This window comes from Carcharhinus amblyrhynchos, chromosome 8 (genome assembly GCF_965287045.1).
Source record: "Carcharhinus amblyrhynchos chromosome 8, sCarAmb.v2.hapA, whole genome shotgun sequence".
Lineage (NCBI taxonomy): Eukaryota > Metazoa > Chordata > Chondrichthyes > Carcharhiniformes > Carcharhinidae > Carcharhinus > Carcharhinus amblyrhynchos.
In genome coordinates this window covers 91925208-91938290 of record NC_137331.1, presented here as the reverse complement: position 1 = coordinate 91938290, position 13083 = coordinate 91925208, and the positions used below count along the sequence as shown (strand labels likewise).

Genomic DNA, 13083 nt, shown 5'->3' with positions numbered 1-13083 from the left:
TCCTTTGGCATTGTCGACTTTTGTTTTATTTTCTTTTGCTGATGCATAAAAGGCGGGCACACCATCTACAAAGATCTCACCAACCAAAAGTAAGCCACAGCCACCAGCCTCCCTTAAGCGACCTACAACAGCTGCTACAAGCCCCAATAAAAAACTCATTGCGTCCACTTCAGCTACGACAGCAGCCTCTACTTCTAAGCGAGTTTCTTCTAGTCTGGTGCGGTCTTCCTCTGCGAACACCAAAGACATGAAACCAAAGGTAAGGGTTGGAAGTGGATGGACTGGGAGTGTGTGTCAGGTCCGAATTTTGTTTTCCTTTTCCTGAATGGATTTGAAATAAATTAGCTCCCTTCCTCGCAATGGTTTTTTTGGCTAAATTTTACATATTCAATTCCTCATCTGTGTTGAGTTAACTGATGTCAGCTGGGACAACAATAAGGACTGCATGTAATTCATCTTGCCCATGCTTCTGAGATGGGGATTCAGGAAAGTCAGCTAAGCTTGTTGCTCCTATTTTCTACCTCTTGGCTCCCATTGGTTATGGCTCCACCTGAAAGTAGGATCAGCCTTGACAGTAATATTCCCCAGAGTTAAATAACTCCTGCATAAAGAGTGAGTATTACAGTGTACCCCAACAAGGAGTCAGTTAAGATAAACAAGGAGGGACAAAAGATAGGTCAATGGGGCCTAAGGCAATTGAATAAATAAACTATTATACCAGTGAAGGGGTATGATGCTGGGGAGCCAAAGACAGAATCTATTTGGTTAAAATTGAGGAACAAAAGGGAAGCTATTATGTTTACCAGTAAACATTAAGCCGTCAAATAGTGGAAAGGATTTACAAGAACAAATTTGCAGGTAAATTACAGAAAGGTGGAAAAGCTATGGAGTAGTTATAATGGGTATTTCACAAATTCTAGAGACTAGGATAGTAGCAGTATAAAGTGGGGGAGGAATTCCTAAAACGTTCAAGAGAACATTCTGGATCAGTGCATTCTAGCTTAACAAAAAAAGGAAGCAGTGCTGGATCTAGTTCTTGTAGGAAAATTGGAACTTCATTCAGCGGGTGAGCATTTGGGAAAGAGTGATCATAATATTAAATTTAGAAAAGGACAACATGCAATCAAATATAGAAATACTTAGCTGAAAGAAGGCTACAGTGAACTCAGAAGGAATCTTTTGATTTGGATAAAATCAATTGGCAAAGCAGCAATTGAATAATGAGAAGGCAGTCAAAGAGGAGATGGTTTAGATAGAGTACACACATTCCTATGAATGGGAAAGGCAAGTGCATCCAAAGCTACAGCTACCTTGGTGACTAAAGATGCATAGGTTAAAATCAGTAAGAAGTCTCTCAACACCAGGTTAAAGTCCAACCAGTTTATTTGACAGTAAACCCACAACCTACTATCAAATAAACTGGTTGGACTTTAACCTGGTGTTGTGAGAGTCCTTACTATGTTTACCCCAGTCCAATGCTGGCATCTCCACATTAGGTTAAAATCAGGCAGAAAAGTAAGGCTTATGATTGTAAAGTTTATAATCCAGTAGAAAATTAAGCTGTGTAGGAAGAACAAAAGGGATCCAGTAAAGTTAGAGGGGCAAAGATGGAATATGAAAATAGATTAGCAGCTCACGTAAAAGGGAATCCAAAAGGTTTCTATAAACACAGGTAGTAAAAAGATAGCTAAAGCAAGGGTAGAGTCAATTAGGAACCAGAGGATATACCTGAAGTAATGACTGAGCATCAAGTTAACACACACAAAGGAAAGCAAACGGCATTTTAGCCTTTTATGCAAGGGTTGGAGTATATAAGTAAGGAAGTCTTGCTGCAATTATATAGGGCTTTAGTGAGGCCACACCTGGAGAATTGTCTACAGTCTTAATTTCCTCCTTTGACGAAATACTTGCCTTAAAGGAATGCAGTTAAGTTTCACTAGATTGATTCCTGGGTTGAGTAACTTATGAAGAAACATTAAGTAGAATAAGCCTATACTTTCTGGAGATTAAAGGATGATCTCACTGACATGTAAAATTCAGAGAGGTGGTTTTTCCTGGCAGAAGAATCTAGAACTTGGATTTGAAGATAAAGTGTTGGCAATTCAAGACTCAGTTGAGATTTTTTCACTCAGAGGGTTGTGAATTTTTGGAATTCCCTATCACAAGAGGTTGCTAAGTACATGTGAGACGGAGTTTGATACTTGCAGGATACTGTGAGGTCTGGAGAGAGTGGATGTGGAGAGTATGTTTCCACTAGTAGGAAAAGTTAGAATCAGAGGGCACAACCTCAGGCTAAAGGGACAATCTTTTAAAACAGATGAGGAGGAATTTCTTCAGCAGAGAGTGGTGAATTTGTGGAATAGTTTGCTGCAGAAGGCTCTGGAGGCCAAATCAGTAAGTGTCTTTAAGACAGAGATAAATAGGTTCTTGATAAGGGGATCAGGAGTTTTGAGGAAAAGGCAGGAGAATGGGGATGAGAAAAAAAGTCAGCCATGATTGAATGGAGCAGACTTGATGGGCCAAGTGGCCTAATTCTGCTCCCCTGTTTATGGTCTTATACCTGGCTCAGTGGTTAGCACTAGTGTCTCTCAACATTTGATTGAGGCTTTGGGTCACGATTAGTGTGGAGTTTGCACATTCTCCCCATGTCTTGTGGATTTCCTGAGCGCTCTGGTTTCCTCCCACACTCCAAAGACATTTAGATTGGGTGGATTAGCCATGGTAAATGTTACAAGGAAAGGGCCTGGATAAGATGCTCTTTTGGACAGTCAGTGCAGACTTGATGGGCCAAATGGCCTCCTACACGTAGGAATTCCAAAGTTCTATGGATAGATTTCTGGCTACTAAGTGAATCAAGAGGTGCAGCAATAAACAGAAGTTGATGCATCTGTTCATTCATTATCTTATTAAGGGGTGCTTGCTCTACTCCTATCTGAGATATTAGTAGTTAGCATCCACTTCTCTAGTGAAGACAGGTGCAGTCAATCTGGCTATAAATGAAGAGGTATTAGCAATATTGTATTATTAATAATAATGAAGAGGATATACTAATTAGCTTGGTGTTCCTCAAAGTTGAAAAGTTTCCTAGCCCAGATGGGACACTAAGTTATTAAGTGCAGTAAAGGTGGAAACTGCAGAGTCACAACTTCCTCCTGGGATATGGAGGTGCCAAAGGACCGGAGGAATGCAAATAACACGTCCCTAGTTAAATATGTGTGAGGGATAATCATAGCAACTGCAAGCCTGTCAGCCTATCATTAGTAATGGAAACATTCTTAGAGGCAGTATTCTGGGATAACATTTATTAGCATTTGGAGTATGGGCTAATAAACGAAGGCACAGATTTGCTCATGGCAAATTGTTTGACTGAATTGCTCAGGTGCTTTCATAAATGTTGATGAGAATAGTGCAGTTGGTGTTGTGTATAAAAAGACAGACATTTGATAAATCGTCTAAAGATTTCTGTGAAATTGAAGGCCAAGGAATTAAATAGAAGCAGCATGGAAGCAAAATTGGCTTGGGACCAGGAAGTGGAGATTACTAGGACAGATGCAATTTACCAGTAGTATGAGGTGATATATTTGGCTGGAAGAATGAGAAGAGACAATGTGAACTAAATGATGCAATGTTAAAGGACATACAGGAACAGGAAATGGTTAGTCTCAGCCAAATGACAACAACTCCAAAAGTTGGGCATGAATGATCGGAACAGGTTGAAGATGAGATCAAAAGGGCTGAATGCACACTGCACCCTCTCCTCCTGAACTTTGTTATGGTAATTTCACAACTTTTGTGCCATCACAGCATTCCATCTATCACTGGTTGACAAAATCAAAGGCTCTTACATTGCTAAAGTGCCATTGATTGCTGCTGTGTAGCTCTTCCATGGTAACAATGATTGCCCATGGTCAACAGCATTGTTCTGCTGGAACAAACAGCCCTCTAGTGTTGCCTTTAAATGCACAGATCCATGTTAGCTCGTATGTAAGCTTTCAGTTGAGCACTGCTTTCATGAAAGAAATGGCTGAATGTTGCAATGAAAAGACAATAGGAGTTGGACTGGTGGGTTAGCTTAAACCCAAACAACTGTAGTTTGAATTTAATGTTTATCTAAACATCAGAGTCTAAGATTTGTTATTTGTACGAGTCAGATACTGATGAGGCTGGCAGGAAAAAGGCTTCATCCATCATATGTAGCAGCTTATTTAAACCAAATTACCCATGCCACTTAAGCACAAGCCACTGCTCTCTGCAAATTTGGAGGGCTTCAAAGAGGTTGTGAATATCAATGAGCTTGTTTAAGGGTCATTGTAGCAGACACAAAGCTCTTACAAAAAAAAGGGAAAGAGAAGAGTAGTGAGTGATTTCAATGCACATCAAAAGAAGAACCAATATGGAGAGAATCCTTACTGTTTCAATTTAGACAAAGATAAAACAAACAAATGCCCCTCAGCTCTTGCTAATATCATCAGAAAACAGTAGAGAAGTAGAATTAAAGACTACTACAGATTATTTGAGGACATCAGCGACCAACATGTATATACTTCCCTTCTACATTTAAAATTACCATGCCAGTTTCTCTCCATTGGAAGCTGGGTTATCTTGGGAGAGAGACTATGGGGTATTACATTTCAGTTCATGACCTGCTGTCTTATCCAATGTGTTTATATGGCTAGTCCAGCTGAGTTCCTGGTCAGTAGTAACCCCCAGGATATTGACAATGGGGATTCGTACAAACATATGAACTAGGAGGAGTAGGCCACTTGGTGTCTTGAGCCTGCTTTGCCATTCAGTAAGATCGTGTGAGATCTTGTAATTTCAATTCTACATTCCTATCTACTCTAGAAAACCTTTCACCCGCTTATTAATCAAGAGTCTATCTACTTTGACCTTAAAGATATTCAAAGTCTCTGCTTCCACTGCCTTTTGAAGAGAGTTTCAGAGACTTGCCACTCTGAGGAAAAAAAATGGGGTGCAGGTAAGGGAGGAGGCCAAGGACGTCCCAGTAATAAAAGGAGTAGGGGGCGTGAGTATGGTTGGTGTTGTTCTGGCAAATAGGGTACAGGTGAAGGCTGGGATGAAGGCACTTTATCTGAATGCACGAAGCATTCGGAATAAAGTGGATGAGCTGGTGGCGCAGATCAGCACTAACGGATTTGATCTGGTGGCCATTACAGAGACGTGGCTGCAAGGTGACAGGGATTGGGAGCTGAATGTCTAGGGGTATCAAGTGTTTAGGAAGGATAGGCGGGAGGAAAAAGGGGGGGGGGGGGGGGCGTAGCTCTGCTGATTAAGGATAGCATCAGGGTGGTAGTAAGGGATGATATAGGAACCAAAGAGCAGAAAGTGGAATCATTGTGGGTGGAGATTAGGAACAGCAAAGGGAGGAAGACGCTGGTGGGTGTCGTCTGTAGGCCCCCAAATAATGATCTGGAGGTGGGGCGGGCTGTTAACGCGCAAATAAATGCGGCGTGCAGGAATGGGACGGCGATAATTATGGGGGATTTCAATCTACATATTGATTGGTCGACCCATGTTGGACGCGGTGGGCTTGAGGAAGAGTTCTTGGAATGCTGCCGGGATAGTTTCCTGGAACAGTGTGTGTTGGAGCTGACGAGGGAGCGAGCTATCTTGGATCTGGTGTTATGTAATGAGGCAGGTAGAATTAGGGACCTTGTGGTGAAGGATCCTCTTGGGAAGAGTGATCATTGTATGGTGGAGTTTCTGATGCAGATGGAGGAGGAGAAAGTGGGTTCCCGGACATGTGTCCTTTGTTTGAACAGAGGGGAGTACGGTAGGATGAGAGAGGAATTGGCGAATGTTGATTGGGGGAGCGCGTTGGAAGGTAGGTCTGCTGAGGAACAGTGGAGGATCCTTAAGGAGATCTTTCTTGGTGCTCAGCAGAAATTTATTCCGATGGTTAAAAAGGATCATAGGAGGAGAGATAATCAGCCGTGGATAATGAGGGAGGTGAAGGTAAGTGTTAAATTAAAAGCGGATGCGTTTAGAAGTCGCTAAGAGGATTGGGAGAGGTTTAAATGTCAACAGAGAATGACAAAGAAGTTGATAAAGAAGGGTAGGATGAACTATGAAGCTGGGCTAGCGCTTGATATAAAAAAGGATAGCAAGAGTTTTTATAAATACATAAAAAGGAAGAGGCTGACTAGGGTGAACGTTGGACCCTTAGAGGACGAGAGGGGGGACTTAGTGGTAGGGGATGGGGAAATGGCTGAGGCCTTGAATAACTTTTTTGTTTCAGTCTTCACGGAGGAGGACGTGAATAATTTGCCGGGTGTTAGCAATGGAAAGATGGTAGGAGTGGAGGGCCTGAATGACGTTATTGTTACTAGAGAGGCGGTGCTCGACAGACTGGTGGGACTGATTGTGGACAAGTCCCCAGGACCGGATGGAATGCATCCAAGGGTTCTGAAAGAAATGGCGGAGGTGATAGTTGATGCCTTGGTGATTATTTTCCAAATGTCGTTGGATTCCGGGGAAGTGCCGGAAGATTGGAAAACGGCTAATGTTATGCCGTTGCTTAAGAAGGGTGGCAGGCAAAAGGCGGGGAATTATAGGCCGGTTAGTTTAACGTCTGTTGTAGGTAAAATGTTAGAATCCGTGATCAAGGAGAAAATAGTGAGGCATCTTGAGGAGAATTGTTTGGTAGAGCAGATGCAGCACGGTTTCGTTAAGGGGAAGTGAAGTCGTGTCTGACGAATTTATTGGAGTTCTATGAGGATGTGTCTGGGGCGGTGGATAGAGGAGAGCTGGTGGATCTGGTGTTTCTTGATTTTCAGAAGGCGTTTGACAAGGTGCCTCACAAGAGGTTATTACAGAAGGTCAGGGGGCATGGAGTTGGGGGTAGGGTGTTAGTATGGATAGAGGATTGGCTGTCAAATAGGAGGCAGAGAGTGGGGGTCAATGGGTGCTATTCGGATTGGCGGTTGGTGACTAGTGGAGTGCCCCAGGGGTCGGTGCTGGGGCCTCAGCTATTTACCATTTATATAGATGATCTGGAGGAGGGAACCGAGTGTATGGTGTCGAAATTTGCTGATGACACCAAGATTGGTGGAACGGCAAATTGTGCGGAGGGTGTGGAGAGTCTGCAGAAGGATCTAGATAGGCTGGGCGAATGGGCCAGGAAGTGGCAAATGGAATTTAATGTTGGCAAATGTGAGGTTGTCCACTTTGGTAGGAATAATGGTAGGAAGGACTATTACTTACGTGGCGAAAAACTGCAGCATGCGACGGTGCAGAGGGACCTCGGGGTCCTTGTGCATGAGTCGCAAAAACCCAGCCTGCAGGTGCAGCAGGTGGTCAGGCAGGCAAATGGGATGCTGGCCTTCATGGCGAGGGGGATTGAATATAAAAGTAGGGAGGTCTTGCTGCAGCTGTATAGGGCACTGGTGAGGCCGCAGCTGGAGTACTGTGTGCAGTTTTGGTCGCCGCACTTACGCAATGATATTTTGGCCTTGGAGGGAGTGCAGAGGAGGTTTACTAGGCTGATTCCAGAGTTGAGGGGGTTGAACTATGAGGAGAGGCTGAATAAACTAGACTTGTACTCGTTAGAGTTTAGAAGAATGAGGGGAGATCTCATTGAGACATATAAGATGTTGAATGGGATGGATAGGATAGAGGTGGAGAGGCTCTTCCCGCTCAGAAAGGACAGTAGGACGAGAGGGCACAGCCTCAAGATAAAGGGGGGTGCGGTTTAGAACGGAGTTGAGGAGGAACTTCTTCACTCAAAGGGTGGTGAATCTCTGGAATTCTCTGCCTGTTGAAGTGGTGGAGGCTGCCTCGCTCAATATTTTTAAGATGTGGGTTGATAGGTTTTTGTTAAGAGAGGGGATTAAGGGTTATGGGGAGAGGGCGGGAATGTGGAACTGAGCCACGACAGATCAGCCATGATCTTGTTGAATGGCGGGGCAGGCTCGAGGGGCTAGATGGCCTACTCTTGCTCCTATTTCTTATGTTCTTCTCTGCCTTTAATGAGTGACTCTTTATTTTTAAAAAATGGCCCTAGTTCTCGATTCTCCAACAAGAGGAAACATCCTTTCCACATTCACCATGTTAATATATCTCAGGATCGTAAAGGTTTCAGTCAAGTTGCTTCTTGGTCTTCGAAACTCTGGTGGATACAAATCTGAGCTCTCCAACCATTTCTCAGAAGATAGTTCTCCCATTCCTGGTGTTAATGTAGTAAATCTCCTCTGAACTGCTATACATTAACATTTTCCCTTGAACAGGGAGACCAATACCAGTACTCCAGATGCAGTCTCACCAGTGCCTTGTACAACTGAAGCATAACCTCTCTGCTTTTGTAATCAGTTCCCCTCAAAATAAATTATAACATTCTGTTAGCTTTCCTAATTGCTGTATTTGCAGGCTAGCCTTTTGTGATTCATGCACTAGGACACCTAGACTCCTCTCACCACCTATCTCTGCAATCTCTCACCATTTTTGTTTTCTCTCTCTGGCCAAAATGAACAATTTCACATTTGCCCACATTAGGCAGAATTTTCCCCAAAAGATTATAAGTATCTCGATCGGTTTTCAGGCCATTGTGACAGTTTGGACAGAATTTTTACTGAAATATTCAATGTGGGCAAAATTTGAAATTAGTCCATTTCACTCCAGTTTCTTTAAGCAAGCTACCCCATGCAGTTTTCCCACGCTGTCAATATTTTTGGCAGTTGGGAGTTTCACACAGGTGAGATGGAGGGGCTGCAGGCTGGTAGACATGTGCCCTAGTGCACACAATATATGGGAGATCTGTCAATCCCCACCCAGTTGGTGGACCCAACCCCCATTTGGTGGCTCACCACCAGCCCCACCTCAGTTTGACCCTGCTCCCATCAGGTCCCCATGCCCCCTTGGTACTGCCAGGTTGATGCCCCCCCCCCAGTGGGGCTTCAGTAGCCTCTGGTTCCACCGAGGTCTTACATCTGGTTCCCATTGATGGGGACCATCTGCGATCATTGCTGGGAGACCCTCCACAGGCAAGGCAGGTGAGCTCAGACTAATGTGTCCTAGGCTCACTGTGACATTAAAATAAGCTAATACATGTTAAAATCAAGGCTGATTATGTCAGAAGGCCAAGGCAGTATCACGAGAGGTGTGAAATCGGGCACAGGTGTGATTTTTTGCCTCATGTTCCTATTTTCCGCCCCGCCAAGCTACTCAACCAGTGCAGAGGGGTGGAAGATCTTGCCCATTATATTGCATTTTGTCAAATTTTCACCCACTCACTTTATCTATGGCATTTTGCAGTCTCCTTGCATCTACTTCATAATTTACTTCCCTATTTATCTTTGTGTCGTCAGTAACATTAGCAACCATACCTTCAGATAAATTGTAAAACGTTGAGGCCCCAGCACTGATCCCTGTGGTCCCTTATTTGTTAATTCTGCCTCATCGCCCTGAATTTTTTCAAGTGCCCTTACAACATATTTAACAATGACACTGACATTTTCTCATGACCAATATTAAGCTAACAGTCTATTTTTTTCCCTGCTTTCTATCTCTTTTTGAATAAAGAACTTCTATATTTGCTACCTTCCAATCTAATGGACCCTCCCCTGAGTCTAGGGAATTTTCAAAAATTAAAACCAATCCATCCACTATCTCATTAGCCTTTTCTTGCGAGACATTAGGGTGAAGTCCATCCAGACCTCGGGATTTGTCAGTTGACACCCAACAATTTGCTCAATACCACTTCCCTGATGATGGTAATTTTCCTGAGTTCTTCCTTCCCTTCCGTTTCCTGATTAGCAGCTACTTCTGGGATGTTACTTGTGTCCTCTATCGTGAAGACAGATGCAAAATACCTGTTTAATTCCTACACCATAGCCCTATTTTCCATTATCAAGTTCCCAGATGCACTTTCTATAGGATCAGTGCTGACTTTGCTAACTGTCACTTAAATACCTAGAGTGATCCTTACTGTCTGTCTTTATATTACTATAAGAAGTCTCACAACACCAGGTTAAAGTCCAACAGGTTTATTTGGAATCATGAGCTTTTGGAGCATTGCTTCTTCTTCAGGTGGTCACTCAGAGGATTTTGGATCCTACGTGCCACCAGTTTTGGATCTTCCCTGCCACTTTTTCCTGTATTCTATGAGGTCTTGCTCTTCTGACCAGCCTGCCATGTGGGAAGGGTTCTGATGGAACCAGAACTGAATGTTATTGTGACGTCATCAGAGAATAAGTGTTGTTTGATGGCAGTATTGATTGGTAATGCAATAACTGAGAGGTGGCAGATAGAATTGTAATTGTTCATATTAGATTTGGTCTGATTGTTTATACACTCCCTATTGGTCGAGCATTGGTTTTGAGTCGATTTGTGCAAATTGCTCTAAGGGAGGTTACCAAATACAATGATGCACAATTAATCATGTTATACATTCCCACAACACCTAATTGGTGCCTACATTTAGGCTGATCACTCAACGGAGTAGTGGTATTGCACCATATAATGGGAGGGTCTACTCACTGTGACATTGTGGACAAATTGCAAGTAAAGGTGAGACTTTGCAGAGTTTTGGGGGAAGTTCATGGAGGAAAGGAAGATGGCGAGCAGTGGAAAACCTTTCGGAAAGTATTTTATTATTTGTGGCTCGTAGGGGGCGGACACATGCATTATCATGTGTGGAGGATGTGTGCCAGACCCAGAGTTGAAGAAAGGAAGGAGAAACAAGGCCTTGGAATGAGTTGAAGACTAGTGTTAAAAGTTGATACATTGGGAGATCAAGAATTGAGAAATGGTTAACAGCGTGGAGTGATTTGGGAAGGAGGCCATTCAGCCCATCGGGTCTACACTGGGTCTTCATAGAGCAATCCAGTTAATCTCATTTTCTTGCTCTTTCCATCCCTTTAGACCTTGAAGTTTATTTCCTTCAAGTGCCCATCCAATTACCTTTTGAAATCATTGATCAATTTTGCTTCCACCATCTTCATTGGCAGTGTGTTCCAGGTCAATACCACTCACTGCTTAAAGTTCTTCCTCACGTCCCCCACTGCACCTCTTTGCCAAAAACTTAAATCTGTTTTCCCTTAGTCCTTGTACCATTAGCTATTCGAACAGCTATTGTTGTCTACCTTATTCAAATCAATCATAATCTCGTACACCTCCCCATAATCTCCTATGCTCCAAGGGAAACAATCCCAGCTTCTTCAATCTAACCTTGCAGCCATCATCCCTGGAACCACTCTGGTAAATTTCCCCTGCACCCCCTCAAGGACCCTCCCTAAAGTGTGGAGTCCAGAACTGTTTACAATACTCTATACTTATCGCGTATCCAGAGCTCTATGGAAGTGCAACATAAATGATCTGCTTTTGTTCTCATTATTTCCATTTATGAAGCCCAAGATCCTGTATGCTTTCATAACTACATTCTCAAATGTGATCCCACTTTCAAAGATCAATGCACACAAACCCCCAGATCCCTCTGATCTTGTGCACTCTTTAGAACTGTGTCATTGTATCTAAATTTCTTCAGTTAAAATGCATCATCTCACACTTCTCTTTATTAAATTCCATCAGTCACTTGTCTGCCCATTATGCTGGCCTTTCTATGTCTTGTTGCAGTCGATTAGTATCCTGGTGGGTGTTAGACTTGGTACAAGATAAAAAAAAGTACAAGAAATTGGAAAGCAATTGCAGAGGTGTTAAAGTCCTGTAAAGTAGAGGTTTTGGTGCTGTCAGGAATAGCATTGCAGAAGAGACGTATAAGATGATGAATGGGATGGATAGGATAGAGGTGGAGAGACTCTTCCCGCTCAGAAAGGACAGTAGGACTAGGGGGCACAGCCTCAAGATAAAGGGGGGGTGCGGTTTAGAACGGAGTTGAGGAAGAACTTCTTCACTCAAAGGGTGGTGAATCTCTGGAATTCTCTGCCCGTGAAGTGGTGGAGGCTGCCTTGCTAAATATTTTTAAGATGCGGGTTGATGGGTTTTTGATAAGCGAGGGGATTAAGGGTTATGGGGAGAGGGCGGGAATGTGGAACTGAGCCACGACAGATCAGCCATGATCTTACTGAATGGCGGGGCAGGCTCGAAGGGCCAGATGGCCTACTCCTGCTCCTATTTCTTATGTTCTTAAATCAAGCCTGATGAATTACAAAGGCATGGATGACACAGACCAAAATAGAAAGCCATTGGTCTGTAGATAATTAATGCCTTGGGTGAGATGATGTGCTTGACTGACGTTTGTATTTGAATACAGCTAGCAAGCTTCTGTATGAATGGCAGCTGTGATTTCCTGGCTTAACTGTTGATAAGAGTTTTAACATCTTCATTGTTCACTCCATTTGAAAACAAATCTTCACTTGTACGTCATCTTTGGCAGAAGTGGGTCTGATGGACCCAATGATCCGTAGCATCTACATTAGAAAGCTATGGATTGAGGGGAGCAAAGGAAATTGGCAAACTTGAGACAGCAATGTTTAAGGAATCATTTCAGCCTGGCAGAGGGACAAAAACAATGGGCCTAGTTCCACAAGCTATATTCCCAAGGAAGTCCAAGTTAGCAGGAAGCCCAGTGCAAAAACGTGAAATGCAAGCACCTGATTTCTCAAAGGACAGAATTAACCTATAATCTGCAGTCTGTATTTGGGTAAGTAATTTCATAATTTAAAAAATTTACTTTATCCTTTTGCTTTGGAGTTAATTTGTAGGTTTGCATGTAAGATCATCCTCCCTATCTTATGTTGAAGCAATAATGTACAAGTTCCAATGTAATCAACTTGCTTGACATCGGATTTAGGCTCTATGCATGTTATTTATCATGATGTGGAGATGCTGGCATTGGACTGGGGTAAGCACAGTAAGAAGTCTCTCAACACCAGGTTAAAATCCAACAGGTTTATTTGGTAGCACAAGCCACAAGCTTTCAGAGCACTGCCCCTTCATCATGTGAGTGGGAGTTCTGTTCACAAACAGGGCATATAAAGATACAAGCTCAATTTACAAAATAATGGTTGTAATGCGAGTCTTTACAGGTAATCAAGCCTTAAAGATGCAGACAAAGTAGGTGGAGAGAGGGTTAAGCACAGGTTAAAGAGTTATGTATTGTCTCCAGCC

General features: G+C 43.0%; 1 protein-coding gene across 14 annotated transcripts in view; it reads left to right on the top strand.

Moving 5' to 3' along the window:
- LOC145346767 (uncharacterized) overlaps positions 1-13083 on the top strand; it is a 381295-nt gene that overhangs the window by 320819 nt on the left and 47393 nt on the right. For 13 of the 14 annotated variants that reach the window (XM_080194470.1, XM_080194472.1, XM_080194471.1 and 10 more), the window contains one exon: positions 53-259. The exons of the other annotated variant lie outside the window; for it this stretch is intronic. In XM_080194470.1, the coding sequence (XP_080050596.1) occupies positions 53-259 (207 nt within the window). The remainder of the gene's footprint in view (positions 1-52; positions 260-13083) is intronic. 14 annotated transcript variants of the gene reach the window in all.